A 23,470-nucleotide genomic window follows, 5' to 3' on the forward strand; every position below is an offset into this window, starting at 1 on the left:
GCGCAAGAAAGCATGAGGTGAGTCACCAGACTCTTACCCTGGTGCTCCGACCCCACCCTTACTCTTACCCCGATGCTCCGACCCCACCCTTACTCTTACCCCGATGCTCCGACCCCACCCTCACTCTTACCTCAATGCTCCGACCCCACCCTCACTCTTACCCCAATGCTCCGACCCCACCCTCACTCTTACCCCGATGCTCCAACCCCATCCTCACTCTTACCCCGGTGCTCCGACCCCACCCTCACTCTTACCCCGATGCTCCGACCCCATCCTCACAACAACCGAAAACACACGGCCGAATATGCAGACATAAAAAGATGGAGCCTGCGTCAAACCTGGGCATGTCACGCCTGCCTGCTGCACGAGAGAGATGTTTCAGGAAAAGAGAGATGTTTCAGAAGAAGGGAGATGTTTCAGAAGAAGAGAGATGTTTTAGGTGAAGAGAGATGTTTCAGAAGAAGAGAGATGTTTTAGGTGAAGAGAGATGTTTCAGAACAAGAGAGATGTTTTAGGTGAAGAGAGATGTTTCAGAACAAGAGAGATGTTTTAGGTGAAGAGATGTTTAAGGAAAAGAGAGATGTTCCAGAACAAGAGAAATGTTTCAGAAAAAGAAAGATGTTTAGGAAAAGAGATATTTACGGAAAAGAGAGATGCTTAAGGAAAAGAGAGATGTTTCATGGAGAGGTGAGAGATGCTGTCGAACTGCTCCCTCAACCTGTCCCCTATATCGCCCCCCCCCCCCCTCCCCCCTTTTGCTATCTCCGTCCTCTGTGCACGGAGGGAAAACGTGGTTTGGTGATCTGATCACGCTGATCCTTTCTCCCATCGGGACATCAGAAATCAGAGCAGAAATGACGCACGATTCACACTGTTTGGGATTTTTCGGGGGGGGGGGGGGACGTTCACAGGTCAGCGAGCGAGCCCCTCTGTGGCGGCCATCCTGCCATTGTCTGGAGAAGAGCAAGAGTGCCAACGTGACGTGGGTTTCCTGCCGAAGTGAGCAGTGAAAGCCGACCAATGGGCTTGTGGTCTGAGTAACAATGGACCAATGGGCTCGTGGGTGGAGTAACAATAGATGAGTGACGACAGCTGTCATCAATGGATGATGACATCAGCTCAGTGGGGCTTTCCAGGTAAAGCACACAAAGCTGCTAATCAGGTGATTCAGGCAGGCTGTGTGAATGAAGGCCCCTTGGTCTTCCAGTGCAGTACGGCACAGTGATGGGCTGCAGTGTTTTGCACCACAGAACAAGAAGACACCCAGTACCACAGATTCTATAGATGCACCAGATACTCATAGCTCCTACAATCCTTCCATCCACACTGGTTCATGACTTCAGGAGGTTTCGGTGCAATATTACAGAACAGACCATCCTTCACCAAAGTACTGTACAAGCCTAGGCCCCTAAAAGAATATCCAGGTGGTACATCAACTTGGAATGTTTCCGTTTCAATGGTAGGGAGACTAATATTATGATGTGAAGAATATGGAGTTGAGTATCTGGTGGGCATACAGAATCTGCGCTGGTACCATGTCCGAGCGCTGCACTGCCACATGGAGTACCTCTGGGGCCTTTCAGTCTCTCCCCCCCCCCTCACTAAACTACTGGCCTCAAAAATGCTTTAAAATTTGACAGACGTTCCCAGCAATCGACTCAGAGGTTGATGCTTCTGCTGCCTGCTTTCCAGCCTTTGCAGGAGCAGTGTAAGACAGAGACAGGCCTACTTTACGGTAACAAAGGGCACAAGAACTGAAGAAGAGGGAAATGGAGAGTATATAACTCCACCCATCTGCACGCTCCCCAGTCTGCAGTTGGGAGCAGTATATGAGTGCAGCTAGCAGGAAGTCCAACAGCTTAAGCACAAATGGAAACAGATTTTATACAGTGCATGTCTGAGCGGGGGCCCTCTGTTTGTCTACCGTTATCTCTCTATTTTCCCTCCACACCGTGCCAAATTAAACAGGGTGCAGGGGGGGGGGGGCGGGGGGGTGTCGCTGCATAAACCACTGAGCCCCCTGTGCATCCTGTGCGTAACAGAGGTCAGCTGATTCTACACAAATGAAACCGGGAAACGGAGACAGACCAACGTCTGACCAACGACTCTGTGGGTTCAGTGCCCGCAAGTGAGCTGGCTGTCAGGCCAAAAGATTCTTCAGATACAAAAAAAAATAATGAATAACATTCACTTTAGCACGAGCCTTTGCCTTTAAACATCACCACGGGCACGCTGTATTATTGCCTAAAAATGTTTTTTTTTAAATCCCTCAATAAAAACCGAATGTCGCTTCAGAATTCAAACTATTTAGCAACTGTGCTCACTCAACTATGAAACCTCTTTCAGTGGTTATCCATGACGGTTTGAACACATTTAGAATGTGGCGTCCTGGTTCTCTCCAGAAAAGTGCGTGCTTGGTTCACCCCCCATTGTCCTCTATTCTCAAGGAAATGATCACAGAAAAAAAACCTATTTCCACGAGTCCTGTCTTTAGCTTTCGGACATCTGTTCCCTATTTTGAGAGGATGTTGTTCTGTTTACTTCTAAGAGCAAAGAAAGCCTGCTGGTTGGGTCTGTACTTTCAGGAGGGAAAAAAACACTTCCTTCTCTTGAAGACTGAAGAAACTGTGAAGACCAGCACAGGACAGCCTACACATATATAATCCAGTCAAACCAGAGACAAACTTATTTTTGCTTATTGTGGTGAAATGTAGAATAAAAGGCACGTACAACGACGTGTGTCGTTTACCGTTAGTGTTCTACAGATCAGCTGGGCACAAATGTCTGACAGAGCCAAAAAATGTTGATGTGCGTAAACCTAGCCATCTTCACGACTGTCGCCAGAACCCGAGCAACACAATACTGACTTAAAATATGACGAGTTTATATGAAACCATTCTCCAGGACTGTAAGAAACCTTCAACCCTGCAGAATATTCTGGGAAGTTGACATGCTGCCATATTTGCTCTCTCACTGAACTAATCGGATTTTAAAAATATCTCGCCTTCCCAAATGAAAACAGACTTGTGCAGAGGTCTCCATGAGTTCGCCAACTTTGACTACACAGTTATTCACAAATATGTAGCTAGCTATCCCACCAGTGTTGATTAACCAGCTAGCCAACATTAGCGAATAGCCGTTTTCCAACAAAGTTGGGAAAAGCCGCTTAGCAAGGTCTGAAGTTAGCCAGCGGCTGGGGGACAACTTGACGTTGCATTGGAAATGTAGCTCGGTTGCCAGCTTGCAAGATGACTTATCCTCTCTTCATTCATTTCCAACCGCAGAGATGACACAAGTTTGCAAAGTATCCACTATGTAGCAAAGATAGGATTCGAGGCAGCTACACTGTACCAAGCAGGGCGAGCGTTTTCTATAATTAGCTAGCTATGTTGCTAGCTATGAGCAAATGAAACACAGTATCACCTATCAAATGGTCACAGACACAGAACTGATTTATTTTTTTATAACGTCTGCTAAACTAAACACAACACATATTGACAGCAAGTTGGCTCACATAATCAGCAAACCTCAATTCCGCTTTTGTCCACAGCAAACTCGCAGCAAACTAGCTAACGTTAGTTCAACACTGACGTTATGTAGGGATAGGAAAGTGTGTCCATACATAGCTAGGCTAGCTGCATTAAACATAAAAAGCAATCAACAGTTTTGATTAGGCATATAAATATACAAAGGAATATCCTACCGGAATCGGGGCGAATCCTTAAGACATTCTTCAAAATCCACGGTAACCTTCATCTTTTTAGATTAAAACACAAAAATGGATCAAAACGCCTTCTTCGTCTTAACGCTTCCTTCGCTTACGTTGTTGGATAGCTAGCCAGTGAGCGCTAGCTAGTTAGTCACCTTTCCAAACTGTAGCGCAAATATTACCTAGCCTACTTGATGGCTAGCTAATGTTCGCTAGCAGTAACCGAAACATTAATACTGTACTCTTCGCGAGTTCGTAAAGGCAACTAACAAACGAGAACTGAGGTTGGTCTGAGGGAAGATGCTAACGAGGGAATTGGACTGAACGCAGCCGAAGTGAGTTTGGGTCATCTCCCAAGTGGTGGAATTGGGAAAGCTAACGAGGAACCAGCGAACCTAAACTGACCAATCGATAAAACGGTGTCTTTCAGATCCACGGAGACGCACATGAGTGGCATGAAATCCATCCAGTGAGAACACTAGAGGGGCTGGACGTTTCAGTTCCTTAAAATGAACTGACGCTCTTGTGTTCAGGTATATTAAGTGCATGTGCATCAAAAGAGAAGGAAATAAAATATGCCTACTAGTGACTTCTGTGGTACGTTTAGAAACTCCCTGCGGTCTATAGTGGGGGTGTTGTTAATGGGCCTTCATAGATATCGCTATTATAGGATGATACCCTACTAACATCTTATCGTAAAATTGTTTACATAGACATTAGAGACACGTTTATCAAATATAGATGCCGAATAATGTCGTTTATTGAGGTTTACCTTATGAAACTTACGTCAGACTAAATGACTATAGTGAACTCGGCTATGTAAGCCTTAACGTACCCAAGTTCACGATAAAGCAATGCCATCTAGTGGGAATTTAAGATGATAGTGGTTACAGTAGTTCCCAGAGCTCTACACTAACATTTTTTCCAAGGAGCATATGTGCTCCGAAGTGCTGAAATTTAGGAGCACACTAATGCATTCCGTTTAGTAGAGGTGCTCCTAGATCATTTTTCCGGTTAGCACACATCAATTTTCAGGAGTAAGTGCTCCTAAAATGGGAGCACTGTAGAGCCCTGGTTCCCTTATTAAAAACAATTTGAGTGACAAAAAAAGCCATAAAGGCAGTTGTAATTATCCAACGTATTTGCGTTCGATATCAGTCTAGTTTGCATCGAAATACTGCATAGCATGCTACAGCACACAATCAAACCACCGCTTTCTCCGTATGGTTTCACGGTAGCATCCTCGTTTATTAATGGAGACCAAATAACACACATCCTTAAGTTTAAGAACATGCTAATTTAAGATAAAAAGGCAAATATCCCAATCACTTCGGGATAAAGATGACCAGAAGGCATAGTACCTATGGGAAGAAAAAAATAAAAATCACACCCCAAGGGATATTACAGAAGACCACAGACACAATGTATTAAGACAAGAGGGCATGTGGATATTATACTGTTCTACACACGTGAACCTAATACACAGGTTGAGGGAAAAGGTGCTGTACCACCTACCCAATGGAGAATAAATACTTTGTCCCAATACATTTTCTATCATATGAGTATTAATACTCATTCCAATGAATGCTGTTACAATGGAAAGAACCCGTACACTTTTTAATTTGGTCAAGATCTAGACATAGGTTCACTAAATCTTCTAAAAGCCCAATTTTGCTGTGTACAGTGCTGTTTTACACACATCCAACACTCTTTTCAGCGGTCGGAATGGCTGCTGAACAGGTATACTCCAGAAGCTAAACATGCATATCCATAAGGATGATGCAATGAATGTTGTACACACAAAGACAATTCATTAAAATACATACAAATGTGCAAAGTCAGATCAGAGTGTAAATGATTGTGATCATTTGTTCAAACGTGCTTAAAATAATAATTATGGCATGAAAAAAAAAGACACAAAATATGACCCCATGTCCCATTAAGACCCAACAAACAGGATTCACTTCGAATTGTGCTCCATGTGAGAAAAGCCTCCTCAGACTCTTTCAGAGAACCATCTCCTGGACAGTATCCCCTGCCTAAGGCTGTGGTAAACAGTGTTGTAAAAGCACTGGGACAGCCAACAGTCTTTTCCAAAAAACAATGTGATAGTGAATGAGTTTGGCGCCCCCTAGAGGATATCCAGGATATTCATCTGTGTTGCATTATAATCCTGTTTCTGCATTTTTTTATACTTTACATAGAAATATATATTTGGAACAGAGGGGAAAAAAGGAGAAATTAATATGTATTATACATCATTCCACACATGTTGAAAATGGTACCTAGTCTTTCAAAATGCCACCAGATCCAGTAGCTAAAGTCAACACTGGCAGAATTTCCTGGGACACGGATGAATTTCAGCATGCAGAAGGTGGACAGTCTTTCTGGGGTGGGGCCGTAACATAAAGTGGGAAGGCAAAACCTCAGATTAGAGAGCAGGGGAAAAAAAACCTTCCAAGCACAACCTTTCATTCACAAAAAAAATTATAAAATAAAATAAAAAAGTTCCCCGTCACTATTTAAACCACTCTCAGAAAGCACCCGGGAGTTTGGAACACTGTGAGCGACGCCCTTCAGTGGAAACGCCCTCTGTGGGCGTGGCCAGAGTGTGGGCGTGGCCACCGTGAAGGGGCTGGACGTGCTGAGGCGGCCATCTTAATTACAGCCGCACACTCCCGCAGGAGCCAGCCACGCACACAAAGCTAGCCGCTGCACAACACCCTTAAGAGCGACAGGGGACATCCACCACACTCCTCCTCATATGTAAATCAGCCTTTTACATATGGCCTGGAATCATAACAGCAACTACAGTTGTTAGTAGTTGCACTGCATATACAATATAATTGCAGTGGTAGGGCACCTTCAATACGAAAACCAGTCTGACTTATTGTACTCATTTGGCTGCACTTGTGAAAGAAGTGCTCCTTCCCCACTGCAAGTAGCACACGTTGAAAGTGGAGCTTAAGTCCACATCCATCTCTGGTTTAGAACACTTGAATGTGTCCTGAATGTACCCCTGGTTATCAGTAGTAATTTACACACACCACAGACTGAAGTTCCACTTGTCAGTAGTTCAAAGGTTTTTTTTTTTTTTGTTTTTTGTGTGAGAGGTGTTATTGCACGCCCCTTAAAATCTAAAGGCTGATTTAAGTGACATCAGTGCCACTTGGGCCAATACTGGGGAGAGTGGTCACATGATCGCTTTGGTCACGTGATCACTCTTCGCCCATTTTGCATATTACCGAGTTTCCACACAACAGTTTCAATTGGCTCAAGTGGTTAAAGAAAGAAATAAAAATAAAAACTTGTGCTCAAGCCCATACATTGAAACAAGAGAGCTATTTTCATAACCAAAAGATAAACATTACAAAAACCACAGCTTGAGCCAATGAAAACAGCAGTGGAGACGCTATGGTTTTATTTTTCCTCTCTGCAGCTACAGTGCACTTTGCTTGTAACAATCATGAATGAGACTCAGTCAATGAGCACGGGACCGAGCAGCACAAGCCCACACACGCCTCACTTTAATAAATAACCCACCCCTAAGCATGACATTACACAGCGAGGATGGGATTCTAACAAAAAAGCAAGAGAAAGGAAGAGCATCTGACAAAGATTCTGAAATTATTTAAAAGGCAGTCCAAAAAACCAGGCCAAAAGCTCACAGCCAATCACCTTTAACCACAGCAAATCTTGTGGCCAATCACCTTTAACCACAGCAAATCTTGTGGCCAATCACTTTTAACCACAGCAAATCTTGTGGCCAATCACCTTTAACCACAGCAAATCTTGTGGCCAATCACCTATAACCAGTCTGCCCAGAGGCTGGGTACACTGACATTTCAAACGGGTCTTTTCACGATCACACAGTTACCCAGTGAACGAAAAGTCACAAGAGAAGAAAAAAAAATGAGGAAACAATATCAAGGCAAGGGGGGGAGAAAATGAAGGGAACTTTAAAATAAAGTGAAAACACACGTCCACCCCCCTCCCCCCCACAGTCTCAGCGTGGGGGGGGCGGGGGTGTGGGAGAAGCAGGACCGGCTCTGCTGCAGACAACAGTCCTTGTGAACAGCCTCCAGTGCCCCCCCTCCCCTTCAGTGAGACGACAGTAAGACTCTTGGCAACAGAAGAGACGAGCGGTGGTTCGACAGGCTTCGCTTCGCGGGGTTTGCGGGTTAAAAACAGACGTGGGGTGACGGGGGTCGAGTGGCAGTGTTCCGTTTGACCTCTGTCTGATATTGATTTGATGTCACAGGAACCAAGTCAAAGGGAGAAGGGGGCGGAGCCGCATTCTAGGAGTCCAAGGAGGGCGCTGCAAAGCAAACAGGGTCAAGAGTTAGTCACCTGACACAGTGATGAGCAATCGCATGTCTGATGTCTACGCAGAGAGACTACAGGAGGGGCAATCTCACAACGCCTGAATTCTACACAGAGAGACTACAGGAGGGGCAATCTCACAACGCCTGAACTCTACACAGAGAGACTACAGGAGGGGCAATCTCACAACGCTTGAACTCTACACAGAGAGACTACAGGAGGGGCAATCTCACAACGCCTGAACTCTACACAGAGAGACTACAGGAGGGGCAATCTCACAACGCCTGAACTCTACACAGAGAGACTACAGGAGGGGCAATCTCACAGCGCCTGAACTCTACACAGAGAGACTACAGGAGGGGCAATCTCACAACGCCTGAACTCTACACAGAGAGACTACAGGAGGGGCAATCTCACAACGCCTGAACTCTACACAGAGAGACTACAGGAGGGGTCTCAAACTCCAGTCGTGAGGAGCTGCAGCATCTGTTGCACACATTGCGCCAGTTGTTGGTTGTGGAATCCCCACACCTCGTTTATGAACGAGCTGCGGCTGGAAAAGGAAACTGGAAAAGTCTGCAGACTCTCAGCAGCTCCTGAAGCGGAGTCTGAGAGAATGAGGTCCCCTGCTGGTCAGGAAGATTATAAACACCTGATCTGATCTGAAGAGCACATCTGAACTCCAACCTTTCTCTCGTGTACTGGGCCTTATTGATGACTGTGAGCTGGACTTTTGACATTATGGCGGCATACTAAATCCAGCTCTGTTTTGGCTGTGTGCAACAGGCGCTATATCAAATGACTGAATTACGTGACATGGCAAGATTCATCTAAAATGGCTCTGTGCATTAGCTAGGTGTCCTGTTATAAAAGCTGTATTTTTGGACAAGCCTGCTTTGATCTTACTAAATCACCTGAATGTCATGTTCTGAGGGGGCATGTGGCAGCAAGACTGAGGGTGGAATGTGCGTATCACTCACTTGTGCACGATGCACCAGAGTTTGTGTTACTGTGGGGGACTGATGGGGTCTTGTGTCATGTGGATGGGGAGGGGAGGTTGCACAGTTGTGTTGTTTTATTTGTTTTTTCTTCCAGGGATGCCTGATGATCTTGTGATTATATCTGATTGTCATTTACATATGTTTAACAGTAACAATGAAGGTGGTTAAATAATCTCCCCAACATGGAAGAAAGGGGTTCAGGACCAGCGCCCCCTGGTGGCTGCTCTGTCCAGCTGAATCTTACCATCATGAGGGGGGTCAACGCTGATCTCTTCAGCCTCTGTATCGTCCTTCATCTCGGCGTCTTCGTCGTCCTCTTCCTCGGCGAGCTCGCTGGCGATGAGCTGTCGCGCCAGTTTAATGTTCATGCCCTCGTTGTAGTGCATTTTCCTCATCATCTCAAACTGCTTCTTCTTGGCTGAATAAAGATGAAGAGCATTCGTTTAGGGGCACATCCAGGGGCATTTAGGGGCAGATGCTTCTTTGCACACCGCAGACCGCAGTGAAGCTCGCACAGAAGACCTTTCACATGCAGCTCTGACCGCGGAGTACGCGCACCCGATCGACCAGCAGGGGTCGCTATATAGCAGCGTACACAGAACCCTATCCAGCTTCCCCTCCCCATTCCCTGGGCCCTGTCGTCTCCGTATGGAGCTACCAGCCACAGTCGGCACCGGCACGGTCCGGATTCGGTCCGTGATGCTCTTCCACGCACCACATTCGTTTTAACGAGGTCTCTCAGTGCCAAGCTAATTATCATCAGCCGTCCCATAATCTAATGATGCAACACACTGTGATAAACTGCTGAGTGGGGCCATTTTCAGTGACTCACAGCAGTGGCTGAGCGGCGCACTTAAACAGCCCGCGATGGCTCTACAGGAAAGAAGAAAGCAAACCGCAACAAGCGCTCTGAAAGGGCCTTCTCGTGAGCGGACGATGTGTAAATAAGTTTGTGGTGCCCGTGCGATGCTGCGGACTGAAGTGGGCAGGATACAACCGCCATTTTCCTTCGCCAGCGAGGAAACGCGCCGCTTTGTGCATACGCCGCTGGAATGTGTGAACTGACTGCAGTGTGTTTTACAACTCTGAATGACACTGCTTAGACCTGCTCTCACTGGCTGCGGTGCACCAGCCTAATTTGCATAGAAGGTTTTATTGGTTGTCGTTACCTGCACATGAGCGGACAGGATAGAGAACGCCTGCAGAGAATGCATGTGATAAGGTGACACTGCTGCTGTACTTATTTGTACGACACCATTATGAACTGGTAAAAACTACTTTTGCGTGGAAATTGCAAGGGAAAGACATGCTATTGTAAACTTTAAAAACCTGTTAGCATTCATCATGTTTATGAGGAAGCCTAAATATTTATTAAATAATGCTTTCCTAATTCAGCACAAGATAATGTATGCAGTGACAGCAGCAAGCAGCTGTGATATATGACTGCGCAGGGCCTTGACTGCCAAGGATCGATAAAGTTAATCTGTCAGAAGCGGAGATATATCTACTCACTGCCGCAGCCTGACTGGTGATGCTAAAATTTGTTTCAATCACCAAGATTTATTATCGAGATAGATAACTACAGCTATCCCATAATATCAAGGTACCTACGCGCCACGGCGCTACTGCTACACAGTCAGACGCAGGAGGCTAATGCACAGACAGCCAGGTGAGCTCCCCGAGGAAAATGTCGTCCCCCCCCCCCTTCTGCTACAGCACTAAAAAGCTGGGAAGGAGCAAAACTGAGCAAAAGCCTTTCGGGGGGGACTTGCCCCTCCCTATAAGAGCGTATGCAAAAACACACCATTAACCCTGCCATTACACCAACACACCACATCTAGGCATTCAGCAGCGAGTCTGATCCCGAGCGAACACACACACCCTCCCGTCCGACCGGATTTTAAGATGCAAATGAATTCCTAAAATACGCAAAGCTGCGACACTTGGTTCCATCACAGCTGGGAAGCGTGCTGACGCCGTGCCGGTGTTGACCTGGACCAGCGCTGCCGAACACCTGGTCCTGCACACCGCAGTGAGTGTGCAGGTGTCTGTCCCAGCCTGGCACGGCACCACCTGACTCCCGGACCCAACGGGACGAACCGAGTGCTTCTAAGGTCAGAATTTTTTTTGGCAGCGTCGCGTTGGCTGGTAGCTCAGACGCTGGGAGGACAGGCTCAGATTTCAGGTGAGCCACTGCTGCTGTACCCTTGGGCAAGGTCCTTAAACTGCAGAGCGTCGGTACACACACACACACACACACACACACACACACACACACACACACACACACGCAGGTGTGCCAATGGACTGCATGTTTCTAAAAGCTAGGTCACCCTGGGTGAAGGAGGCTGCTAAATGCTGAATGTATTTAGAAGTGAAACGTCGTCTCCTGTTGTAGCCAAAATGCTGCCGTGACGTTTCACAGCCCAGTTCTGCACTGAGGCTTAATGCTGCTGTTTAAGCAGGAGAGTTAACTCCAGCCCGCCAGCCCTGTTTATGCTGCCGTCTCATCTCTGGCCTAAACCCAGAGCTCTGGCTCATCATCCTCTAAAAAGGCCCTTTGTATGAAGGGGGGCTCGGTCAGCTGGAGTCGCTGGAGCGGAGAGACTGAGGCGCCATCGCGCCCGGAGGACACGCAGGAGCACGCCCGGGACAGACAGCGTGCCGGCCCACGTTCCGGAACGTTCCGCCCCTGCGTCCGGGAGAGGAGAACCGCGCTGCGGGGCGGGGCGGGGCCACTGAAGGGGGCGGCGGCCTACCTTGCTCCTCAGGGCTAAGCTCTTCCTCTTCCTCCTCGCTGCTCTCCTCCTCTACCTCGGCCATGAAGCGAGATTCCACCGCCTCTGCAGTCGCCAGCCTGGGGAGGGGGAGCGGAAAGCACAGGGATCTCTGTGTGAACTCACTGAACACACTGACTGAACACTATTTAACGCAATTGAGTAATTTTTGTACACTCAGTTACCCCTGATTAGCAGAGTGTATTTTAAATTACTGGTGATTATTTGTAAGTCGTTATGGAGCAGCTTGCTACAGATGGTCTTGATTGAAAACCCTTGTGATTTGGTACCGAAATGTTGTTATGAAGGCACATGACCTGCAGTGTTTTCAGGAGGCAGCCTGCTGCTCATTGGCTGTTTAATAATCCAATCATAGAGTGCGGGGGGGGAGGGAGGAGGGGAGTCTGGGAAGCCGTGAGGTCACCGCTCGGAGGCCGGGACAGGAACAATGAAGCAGCGCACAATGAGGGCGGCGTCCCGAAACGCCAGACCGGGAGCCAAGGGGCGCCTGGGGCGACGTGGCGGGGTGCACGTTTATCAGACACAGGAGCGCAGGGAGCGCAGTTAAACAGCACAGCACAGAGCTTTCAGAGTGAGCGAGGGACACAGTTTAACAGCACAGCACAGAGCTTTCCCTTTCAGAGCGAGCGAGGGACACAGTTTAACAGCACAGCACTTTCTCTTTCAGAGGGAAAGAAACACAGTTTAACAGCACAGGCACGTCCCTTTCAGGGAGCTGCGCTTTACAGCAGTGACGCTACGCTAACACTGGAGGCCTTCACTGTAATCAGACTGAAGAACCTGTGCGTCAGAGCAGCAGCATCATCCAGATCCCGCAACAGGACGTCCGTCGGCCATCAAATCCGAGGGACCGAGAACAAACAGACCGGCGTTTAAAAACGCGAGGAGCGCTTTGGGACTGTTCACGCAGTCTAGCGGATTCAGGCACACGGCTCAGGCTCAGCACAGAAAGCACTGCGTCACCCAGGCCAGCTGAGCACCGAACATGGATTTACACTTCCTGTCTACATCTGATCAGGGAGCAATGACGCACTGAGGTACCGCCATCGATCAGGACAGCATAAATCACCGAGCGTGGGCCTATCAGAGGGCGATTAGGGGATGCTTAGCCAATACGCTTCCTGCTTCTGGAGAGCATCAGGATCAGAGATGTAATTACAGCCAGAGGCAGATGAGGAAGTGCCCCGTGTCTCAGAGTAAACACCTGGGCCTGAATTTAAAATCTGAGCACAAATTCATTTACCCAGCAGTCCCCTTTCACGCCTGGAACTTAAACGTCACTCATTCGGTGCTCCGCAGCTAATGGAAGTTTCTGGGAAAGATTCTAGAGAGCATGGTTTAAAGGGTTAAACAACATCACAGTGATGAGGCTGAATGGGGACCAGTCTAGGGAGCGTGGGAAAAAGGGCCATCTCTGGAACAGACGTACACACTGAGGGCGTGCCGTGTTTGAGCACTTCTCAAAAAGGATGGATCGTTATAGCCGGACCCTCTCCTGTCTATTGGCTGGCTGCGCAGATGTTCTCCTCTCTATTGGCTGGCTGTGCAGATGTTCTCCTCTCTATTGGCTGACTGTGCAGATGTTCAGATAAGCTTATGATGGGGGTTGCAGGAGATAAAGCTGTCTGCCCATGCAGAAAATCGTCACGACAACACCCTGCCCTGACCAAACCTCAGTCTAACACCAAACTGAAAGCACACTGAACACACAGACAGTTATGCAATGAAAACACTAGCAGTGACACACAGTCTCTCTGCAGCCCGCTCCCCCCCCCCCCAAAGGAAAATGACATTTCGCTCAGTCTGATGAGACAGCTGTGTCTTCCCCAGGAGGCAAAGCTGGAGTTTATTTACCAGCGGCAGCTCCGTCAACTACCAACACTTCAGACACACAAGAACCCATATAGGCCTCTATATGAATGTAAAAATGTTTACAACTCAAAATCCTACTCTTTATTTGTGAAAGGATTGGCGTACGTTTTTATTACTGGACAGGTTTTATTTTCCAGTTAAATGCAAAGGCACACTTGTAGCAGAGGCTGGCCTGGGTGTTTGAGCCCAGACGACTGCACATAAAAGCACTCTTACAAAGCGCTGTTTCCAGCGCGGCTGTCTTTGATCTGCACAGACCCCAGAGCTCTGTACACAGCCCACATCTGACAGCGGTTCTGCATGCGTGTTATTTTAAAAGGACCGGGGACAGCCTGCCCTCCTGCAAGCTTTCCTCTTTATTCAGACGGGGGGGAGAGTAGAGCGGGGCACAGCTGGACTCTCACAGTACAGGAAGTGCCACAGCCAGGATTCAAACCCCCAGCCGGACGGTGTGGGGGTTCATGTGTGAGTCTGAAGTCGTATGAAGAGCAAAGGGGCTCAAACCTTCACTGTAGGCACTAAGTAAAGCCTGGAAACGGGAACTCTCACTGTGTGAACCTGTTTTCCGTACGTCTGGACATCCCTCGGTCCTGGGTGGTTTTTTAAGTGTGTGCACTGCCCTCTCTGCTGTGGGAGTCAGCTGCCCTGAGGCCTTGTGTGTGTGTGTGTGTGTGTGTGTGTGTGTGTGTGTGTGTGTGTGTGTGTGTCTAACAGTGCTGACAGACTGTTTTGTGATTCCTCCCCTCCTCAGCCTCCCTCCAACTCCTCCGCGCCGCCCCCCCCCCAGCCCCCCCCCCCCCCAAGGTCGCTTACTTCTCGGCGAGGTCGTCCTCTGTGAGCACGGCGCTGGTCTCCGAGTCGCTCAGTCCTTCTCCGTCCTCTTCCCCCACCATCCTGCAGGGGGGGGGGATTGGGGGGTATAAATTATTCAGGGGCACCCTGCCCGGGCCCCACAGAGTCAGCGGTGATGACCTTTCCGCGGAGCGCTCCTCCTGTGGATTGGGTTACACATTCACCCCGACGCCCTCTCTGCGAGCGGTCCGTGTCCGAGACGGGAGGCCTCTCCCAAACGCAGAGTCAGGCGGCTCTGCCTGCGCGTTACGCACCTCTGACACGCCCAGCGTCAGCGCGTTAACGCCCCACAGCAGAGCGTGACACTGCGCTGTACGCACCTTCCGTTTTTAACACGTAATCAAAATGAGCAATTTCAGGTGCTCAATCTGAGTATACCGAGGCAGACAACCCAGAGCGTTCCCGTGTCAAGAATTAATGTATGGTAGATAGAACCTCACGGTTCCCTATAGTTTTACGGTCCCAATCTCCTCCACCGTGCCCTGTTTCTGTGGCTCTAGCTGTTCCCTGAAACACGAGCTCAGCGCACAGCCACAGGTTAAGGTGTACGACCGTGGAGCTCTCCAGAGCTGCACGCACGCAGCCAGCTCTGAGGAAGGAGCCAACCGTGAGGCAGACAGCGAGCCCTTCAGCAGGACAGACACACCTGCAGGCTCACCTGTGCTCCAGAAGCCAAGTCCCAAGAGCCGCGTGTGCAAAAGCAAAAGTGAAAGTTCTGAGAGTTTCCCTTTTCATAAGGCTTTATTAAACTGTGTCTTGGGGCAGATTCTTATTTAATCTTCGTGATTTTCCTCATTTACCATTAGTCATAACCTGAAAACCTGTGTACCACGTCAAACTACAACTGGAAAACACCATCTATATGGGAGTGCAATCTATATGGGTACACTATACAGTCTACATAACACACTGTACACAGGTGTATTTCACACAGGTTCTCAGAGGGACAGGTAGCTGAGTATGTCCCATACAGGTGTACTCCACACAGGTTCAGTGGGACAGGTACCTGAGTATGTCCCATACGGGTGTACTCCACACAGGTTCTCAGTGGGACAGGTAGCTGAGTATGTCCCATACGGGTGTATTCTCACACGGGCTCGACCTTACCTGTTGTACGGAGTGCTGGGCTCGTCGATCTTCATCAGGCCGTAGTCCTTATCCGCGGGGTGGTACGTGGCCAGGATGTTCATCTCGTCCCATTTCTGCGACTTCTTTCTGGAAGAGGGGGTCCGGGGAGACCAATCAGGCCCTTTCTTTGGGGTACGGTGTACTTTCACCGCTTACCACTGACGCACTCGTTACCCAGCGGGACCTAGCCGAGATATTCTGGGACTTCGTCCCAGTTTCAACTCGGCTCAATGTACAATGGCCCCACAACTGCACAACACACACACTCACACACACATACTCACACCCGCACATGCGTAAGCGCACGCGCATATGCACACACACACTACTGCTAACAGCAACACAGGCACTCTCACACACTCACACCACATACTCAGCTCACACTCGCACAAACTCGCATTCACGCGCACACACACTCGCACTCACACGCGCACGCAATTACAGGAATGTTCCGAGACCTTCACTGCGGAGAAAATTCTTCAGAGTAACTGCGGATTTCTCACATTTCAGAAAAACAGAAGACACGTGGACAATTCGCTGAAGTGAGGTGTTTTGAGTGGGCTTGTTCTGCTCTGTCCCAGACGAACTGTCTGAGTCCATCACTGGTGATCATTATAAGCAAAGTGGACTGTAAAACAGAACCACTGTGCTTTTCTTCCCCGTTTGTTTATTCTGGGAGGCATTTATCATTTTGATGATAAAACGCGCTGTTTTCTCTGTAAGCAGTGGATGAGGTTCTTCTCAGAATGTGTGACACATCTCCGCTGCGGACCCCAGTGCAACGACCATCTGTGGGTGTGCAGAACAAACATAAACAAAGAGGGAGAAGGGAAACGGCCGCTCCGGCAGAAGGAACGGCCGCTCTATGGCCGCTCTATGGCCGCTCTATGGCCGCTCTATGGCCGCTCTATGGCCGCTCTATGGCCGCTCTATGGCCGCTCTATGGCCACTCTATGGCCACTCTATGGCCACTCTATGGCCACTCTATGGTCGCTAACAGTCGCTAACAGTCGCTAACAGTCGCTCCACACTTCCCTCCAAGACCCTGCAGCCACCGCCTGTGGGGGGGACGGGGGGGCGGAGGGGAAGCAGGGGGTAAAGAGTCCCCCAGCAGGGTCTCTGATCGGGCATGCCAACACCCCAGCGACCCGGAGAAACCGGCCTCTCGTTACCACGGTAACGACGAAATTACGCTAGTACAGTATCCGGCAGCGATGGATTTGTGTATTTAAATAAAAACGTGTCAAATTCGGGACAGTCTGACCCCGTTTCCACTCCAACGGCCCGACGGTGCGCCGCGCGCGGTCCTCCGCTGTCAGGCTGTTCAACATCACGGGCGAACGCAGCGTCTGCGGCGGGAAGTCACCGAGCCGCTCCCCCACAGCCGCGCGTCCGCGAGCGACGAGCCGCCAACCGCCGCAGCCAGAGAGAGCGACGGTTACACAACCTGTCACGGGCGAGCGCAGCCATGACCCAATTTATGGCAGAAATCCACTCAGACCTGCAGCAACTTCACTGCTAGAGCTGGGAAACTAGAGCATTCGTACAAAAGCGCGATGACTTACACAACTCTGCAGGTGAACATCAGCTGTGCCCCCCTCCCCCCCCCCCCCGTGCTATCTGTGAGAGTCATCGGAGCTCACTGCTTTACATGAGAGCCACAGGGCTCAACAGTGCTTCCATTTTAGGAGCATTTGCTCCTGATAATGGAAGTGTGCTCACTGGGAATAGAATTGAGGAGCACATCTACTAATTGGGATGCATTACTGTGCTCTTCAATTTTTTGCGAATTAGGAGAGCATGTGCTCCTGGCGAAAAAAACTAGCGTAGAGCCCTGTTCCAGCAGCTCCGCCATCCCATAATTCTGTCACATTTAATCCGCCTGTGACACACAGAAAGAATGTTATCAGTGCCATCAGAGGACACGTAATCCGGTCGAGATAACTGTCCCGTTTGCAGAAGATTATAAATACGCCCAGATCCAACGGGACACGGAATGAGACCAGGAGAACAAAAGAACAAAAAATAAATTTGATAAAGGGTCTAATATTAACCCTCCTCATCGCAGTCAGTCCCACTGGAGCAGCAGCACAGTGTGCAGACTGCATCACCTCGCTCAGCACAGGCAGTAAAACTGCGCTGTTACCCACTGGAGCAGCAGCACAGTGTGCAGCCTGCGTCACCTCGCTCAGCACAGGCAGTAAAACTGCGTCTGGCGACGGCTCCCTTCAGTGCCGACTGCGCTGCACTAAACACAGCAAACGACGCGTGTGAAACGCTAAGCAGCCGCCGTCTCAAAGGTCGACGGGATTCAACAGAGGAGGCGCTCAGTGCAGGTTCAGTGCTTAGAGCAAGTTTCAGCTCAGTGAGCGAGTGTCACAGTTAAAAACAAAAAACCCCGCAAAACCATTTATTATGAATGACATACCGAATGCAAGAGTTCTAGAACACGGACTCAGAATTTTGAAATGCGTTTTTTTTTTTTTTTTAAACCCGCTCTTCAAAGGGTTCGATACGTTTAGATGGTTCTGTTCTTATGTCTCATATCAGAACTCCTCCTCTGCACCGATGCCACTGAAGTGCTGGGCAGCCTGGCTCGGCATTTCCCGCGCACCGCACTCCGCAGGAGCGGCATCGGGAACACGGGTTCCAGGACGAGGACAAACTGCTTCGGCAACCGCGCACGGCTCCGCGGTTACGCTCCCAGAATGCAAAGCAGCCCAATCTGCGGCGTGACCGTGACAACGACCATCAGACGGTCATTAAAGTGATGCGGCTGCGGGGGGACCAATCACAGTCATCGCTGCGCTCCAACACCGTAAATCACACCCCCCCCCCCCCCAAAGAGAGTCAGAGAGAGAGAGAGAGAGAGAGTGAGAGTGCCGTCCCAGGCCAAAGAGAGGAAGGCAGTCCAGGGCTCAACAGCGGGCAAAAGGCCACTTCTTAAATTAAATGGGGCCAAGGAGTATTTCAACCCGACACAAGATTGTTCTCGACTGAACACAACAGCAAAGGGAACAGCCTGCGCCCTAAGCTACAGCACTGTCCAGCCGATTCGTTCAGAGCTGGCAGGGCGGCCTGCGCGCTGAAGCATGACATTAGCACGGCCATCTACCACCTGCTCTCGTTAGCGGAGGAGCTAGCGTGCGCGACCGGCGGGGCGGCGGCTCACGCGCGGGCGCAGCCGAGCGCTCGGCTGGCAGGGCCCGGCCCGGAATGCAGGGAACGCGACGGTGCTGAGTCACTCCACAAACGGGGCAGCTGCAGTTTTACAGGGAGCTGCCAAAGAGACCAACAAAAAAAAAAAAAAAAAAGAGAAAACAAATGGAGCACGACTTTGCTTCTTCCAAATTAGCCCTGCACCAGAGAGACAAGCTGCATCAGAACTGGACCTCATGAAAACATAAGTATGAGGGGAAAAAATTACAGACACACACATGCACACACTCACACACTCGCTCTCACACACACACACACACACAACTCTAATAATGACTGATGATCAATTACGGTGAAAAAAACCACCACTGGGGAAGAGTTGTACAGTGAAAAGGCCAGCAGCCGCAGTGTTCCTGAGCGTGCTCATACGAGGGACCGGCCAGTGGAGGTGGCGGGCTGCGTTCTCCTCAGCTGATGAGCCGGTACGTCCATCTCCCTCACCCGCCCGAACGGCCCAATTAGAAACGCCGGAACAGTCACACCAACTCGGCTCGGAATCCCTGAGGATTTTCCCTCCCTTTTCGGCAGTTCGGAGAATAGAACTTCCTCCCCGTTTTCAGAAAGACTATTTTGGTATCAGCAGAAACAGAGCAGACTCATCTCACTGGGTTTCCAAACCAGTCCACATCCTTCTAAAACCTACTTCCACAGGCTGGGGGGGCACCATCTAAAGCCTACTTCCACCGACGGGGGGGGGGGGGGGCACCATCTAAAGCCTACTTCCACAGGCTGGAGGGGGGGCACATTTCTAAAGCCTATTTACACAGGCTGGGGGGGGCTGCTTTGTCCAAATTCATGTTGTAAATCTAATTTTTTTTTTTTTTTAAATCAGGAATACTAGATGACTTCCACACACAGACCTAAACAGGCTCAACACCAGTCTTAATGGCAGGCAGAGCACACTAATGTTAGGCAGCTTTAATTCTTTGCGGACACACATTTTATAGCTAATTACAGGGCTAATGGGAGAAGGCCAACCTCTCAGTGCACTCCGCATAAACTAGAACACAAGCAGAAGACTTGGGCCATATGCAATCGTAGCTTTCAGCTCATTTTCAATACAGATATTGCAATAAAGTAGCCTACACGTCTTAGCTGTCACAGACAAGCAACCTGTACAGATTCACATGGCTCATTCAGGGAGGGGAAAAAACACAGAGAGCTACAAATCAGTCGGTTTAACCCTGGAGCACCAGGAGGGACGTCATGCCCAGACACGAGAGAAAAGACTTTCTCACTGGAGGCGGAAAGTTCTCCACTGAGAAAAGGCTTCCACGTTTTTCAGTATGCATATCTAGTAAACGCATAAGATAAGGAACAGTGAACAAAGTTTTGCTTTGTTTTTTAATTACCCGTTCATTGAGTCTGAAAATGTAAACCTTGCTTCAGCACACACAGCCAAGCCCTTAAGGCTTTATTCTCATTTTAAAAGCACTATCCCCCTGTCTATTAATTGGGGGCAGAGTTCTGAGATGGTTTGTAAACAGACTGCGACGGTGCCATTCTCAAGACAGAAACTTTGCTTGCAAGGAATTCACCAAATGTAAAAGCAAAAGCTTTTTTTCGCCACTGCATTCAAAGTGCCAGCGCACATAGCTCCCTACGAGGCTTGACCTCATAATTTAGAGCAGTTTTGACAGATCCAGTCACGGCGCTAATGCACCGTGACAGCCCTATCCAAGGAAGTCCAGAGCGATCAGCCTGGGACGATCCACTACCTCCTATTCTACCGATGGAACTTCTGGGCAGACTGCTTTCCTGTCCGCACAAAACAGGAAATCGTTTCCTGGGGCACGGTCGCAGGTGAACAAGAGAGTTTATACGGTTACATTGCTCCCACGTCTCGTTGTCTGGACAGCTGACCCAGTGACCTTATCATGTATCCCTGTCAACGCAGTTAACCTATAACGTTATTTACTATCTAATACGATGCGATGCAGCAAACAGTTTGTGTCTGTTAAGGTACAGTACACACAATTAGGTACGTTATCGAATCTTAGCAAACGGTACATAGGCGGTTATTGTGTGGTCATATTGGTAGTTTAACTTACCGCAGACACGCCCAAACGTCACCGCATTAACCAACGCATTATTACTCGAAACTTTAAATCTGACATTTTACCCAGCAAACTGGCTACCAAAGTTAATAATAATTAACAATAATAAATAATTAACCTTAACCTGAATAGCCCACAACAGAAAATGAACAAATGGCCGTTTCTTACATGTAAAGAGGCAAACTGTTTCTACGATAGGTAATTCAACTGGAATCATCATTATCGCAACACTCAAACCAGTCGTAGCGTAGCGTAGCGTAGGGTCTTGATTGCACTCGCTAAAAGTAAAGTGAGAGCTGTTTGGCATTATTTGGCAAAGTTATCAAAGTTCCCCAAACTGGAAAGGCGGCCAACGTATTGAATCACCATGTTTACATAGCTAGCCAACACAACACATACAATAGCTAGCATAGCAAAGAAGACAGCTTATGCCACTGGCCAGGTAACGTTGGCTCACCGGGAAAGTTCATTGGCAAGCTAGCTAGCTAACGTTGGATAACTAAAGAACAGACAGAGATAGTCAACATCGTTAGCTGTTGTCAACACCTGCTAGCTAGCCAACGTACAGCAACTAGACTAGAGCACCCCTTGCTAGCAGCATAGGTAACTTAATTGGTGGGTTGGTAGAGCACTATCTATGTTACCAAATTAATGGACGTTACCCAGTTAGTCAATTAGTCAAGTTCGTCCAGCAAACGCGAGATAGTCCACATAATTAATACGAGTAGATGTGTGCGTCTGTTTAACGGCTGAAATGTAGCATAAGTAGCGAACTCTCACTCACTGCTGATCATCTTCCAGCTCCCCGAGTGCCGCTTTTTGCTCCCGCTTCTCCACCGGCAGCTCCGGGTCTTTTTTGGCGGTTGTCCCGCTGGTTTTGTTCTTTAAAATGCCTTTAATGGGCCGGGGAGCTGCCATGCCACTCGCTTGGTTCTCTCCCGACTGACAGCGTTCAGTCTGCCTCCAACTTTCGCTTGTTTGACACGGTCTGTGGTTCTAGCTAACGGTTATCCTTCAAAAAATCACTCGCATGGGCTAACCAAGGAAGCTAGTTAGCATTCAAGGTACGGATCAACAATTCTCTGCTTCCTGACTCCCACGCTCACGGTATAATCTACCATTTACTATATATGCCACATCCTTACGGAGGCAGCGAGCTCATCAGTAACTGGCCAGCGATGAAATCAGCACCAGTCTCAGCCGACACCCCTTATGTTTTTGGCATCGCGAGAGTTCTAAAGGCTGTTGCTATAGTGACAAACAGACGCTGCCTCCAGTGACAAGGACGCACGGCCATGTTGTGTGTGGCTGAAATTAAACTGAGGGGAGGTTTGTTTTTCACGAGCTACCCCAAAGCATAATGGATCATCACCTTCAGTTTCTGTGTGTTACTGCAGAATATACGGTCATAAATGATTCGTTTTGACAATTAACCTCAATCGGACGAATAGTCTGAGCATGCTTTCTATTGTGATCGTTGTTGAAAAAATAATCATTGACTAGTCTTGTGGATTTATTTATTTATTTATTTATTTAGATGCAAAGCACCTCATGGACCTGGCTTGTAACTCACTCACTCGCTCACTCACTCATGACTCAGTCACTCACTCACTCACGTTTAGCAGGCAGTAGATTTTCCACAAGGGGGAGCTATCAGCACTCAAATAGTTGAATTGTACTTTGAATCAATGACACTGGGTGTCTTTGTTTACAATTGAATGCATTAATACCATACATTATACACATGTTCTTTATTGATGATTCAGGTCAAATGACATGAACTTCAAAAGCCAAGTTTCAAAATATTCAGCAAAAAGGGGATTCATATTTGACTTTGTCAGGGTTCAGTTGTGCAAATAAGTTTAAAAACACACCCGCATGTGCTTTCTTCACAGAAGAATTTCATTAGGTTTTAATAAAGAATAATTTGTTGTTACAAATAAATTATTCTCAATATCTCTACCCTGAAGCTTAGTTCAACTCAACAGAAAGTTTTCTGCCCTACCAATTTTCAGCTCACCAACCGTCGCTGCTGTCATCTGACAGAGTAATAATAACTATGAGATGTAATAACTTAAAACAGTGGTTGCCAACCCTGTTCCTGGATACCTACCATCCTGTAGGTTTTCATTACAGCCCTAATCCAGCATACCTGACTCTACTAATTTGCAGCTGTTGAAAGATTGTGCTTTGGTAGGGTTGGAGTGAGAACCTATAAGGCGGTAGATCTAATGGATGGTAAATGGACTGCATTTATATAGCGCTTTTATCCAAAGTGCTTTACAATTGATGCCTCTCATTCGCCAGAGCAGTTAGGGGTTAGGTGTCTTGCTCAAGGACACTTCGACACGCCCAGGCCAGGGTTTGAACCGGCAACCCTCCGACTGCCAGACAATCGCTCTTACCTCCTGAGCCATGTCGCCCCATGTCTCCAGGAACAGGGTCGGCTACCATAGAATAACATAACTGTGTGTGTGTGCTGCACGTTAACAGGAGACGACGGGACCAGCA

General features: G+C 48.5%; 2 protein-coding genes across 12 annotated transcripts in view; both read right to left on the reverse strand.

Annotated features, from left to right (window-relative positions):
- LOC118224712 (arf-GAP with coiled-coil, ANK repeat and PH domain-containing protein 2-like) overlaps positions 1 to 4,171 on the reverse strand; it is a 52,312-nt gene extending 48,141 nt beyond the window's left edge. For 2 of the 9 annotated variants that reach the window (XM_035412352.1, XM_035412351.1), the window contains exon 1: positions 3,704 to 4,166. In XM_035412352.1, coding sequence (XP_035268243.1) covers positions 3,704 to 3,756 — 53 coding nt within the window. In that variant the 5' untranslated portion in view covers positions 3,757 to 4,166. Of the gene's footprint in view, positions 1 to 3,703 lie in introns of all 9 variants that reach the window. The other 7 variants (XR_004764684.1, XR_004764685.1, XM_035412350.1 and 4 more) reach the window with 7 other exon arrangements.
- Positions 4,172 to 6,745: 2,574 nt separating this feature from the next.
- On the reverse strand, positions 6,746 to 22,158 carry ppp1r2 (protein phosphatase 1, regulatory (inhibitor) subunit 2). Of its 3 annotated transcripts, none has more exons than XR_004764686.1 (7): positions 21,744 to 22,158; positions 15,663 to 15,770; positions 14,517 to 14,597; positions 11,793 to 11,890; positions 9,278 to 9,451; positions 7,516 to 8,027; positions 6,746 to 7,483 (listed from the first exon to the last, which is right to left on the reverse strand). XR_004764686.1 is itself a non-coding variant. In XM_035412375.1 (6 exons), the coding sequence occupies exons 1-6, from the start codon at positions 21,875 to 21,877 to the stop codon at positions 8,008 to 8,010; spliced, it is 615 nt and encodes a 204-aa protein (XP_035268266.1). In that variant the 5' UTR covers positions 21,878 to 22,158; the 3' UTR covers positions 6,746 to 8,007. The 3 variants fall into 3 exon arrangements, 1 of the variants encoding a protein (XP_035268266.1); XR_004764687.1 differs by having other exon boundaries at positions 6,746 to 7,387; positions 7,420 to 8,027; XM_035412375.1 differs by having other exon boundaries at positions 6,746 to 8,027.
- Between the last annotated feature and the right edge of the window lie 1,312 nt (positions 22,159 to 23,470).

This window comes from Anguilla anguilla, chromosome 4 (genome assembly GCF_013347855.1).
Source record: "Anguilla anguilla isolate fAngAng1 chromosome 4, fAngAng1.pri, whole genome shotgun sequence".
In the NCBI taxonomy this organism is placed as follows: domain Eukaryota; kingdom Metazoa; phylum Chordata; class Actinopteri; order Anguilliformes; family Anguillidae; genus Anguilla; species Anguilla anguilla.

Coding starts and splice junctions, on each gene's coding strand:
- ppp1r2 (XM_035412375.1), bottom strand. CDS start 21,877: ATGGCAGCTCCCCGGCCCATTAAAGGCATTTTAAAGAACAAAACCAGC. Junction 11,891..14,516: donor GAGGACGACCTCGCCGAGAA/GTAAGCGACCTT, acceptor CCCCCTCCCCAG/GCTGGCGACTGCAGAGGCGG. Junction 9,452..11,792: donor GCTTAGCCCTGAGGAGCAAG/GTAGGCCGCCGC, acceptor ATCTTTATTCAG/CCAAGAAGAAGCAGTTTGAG.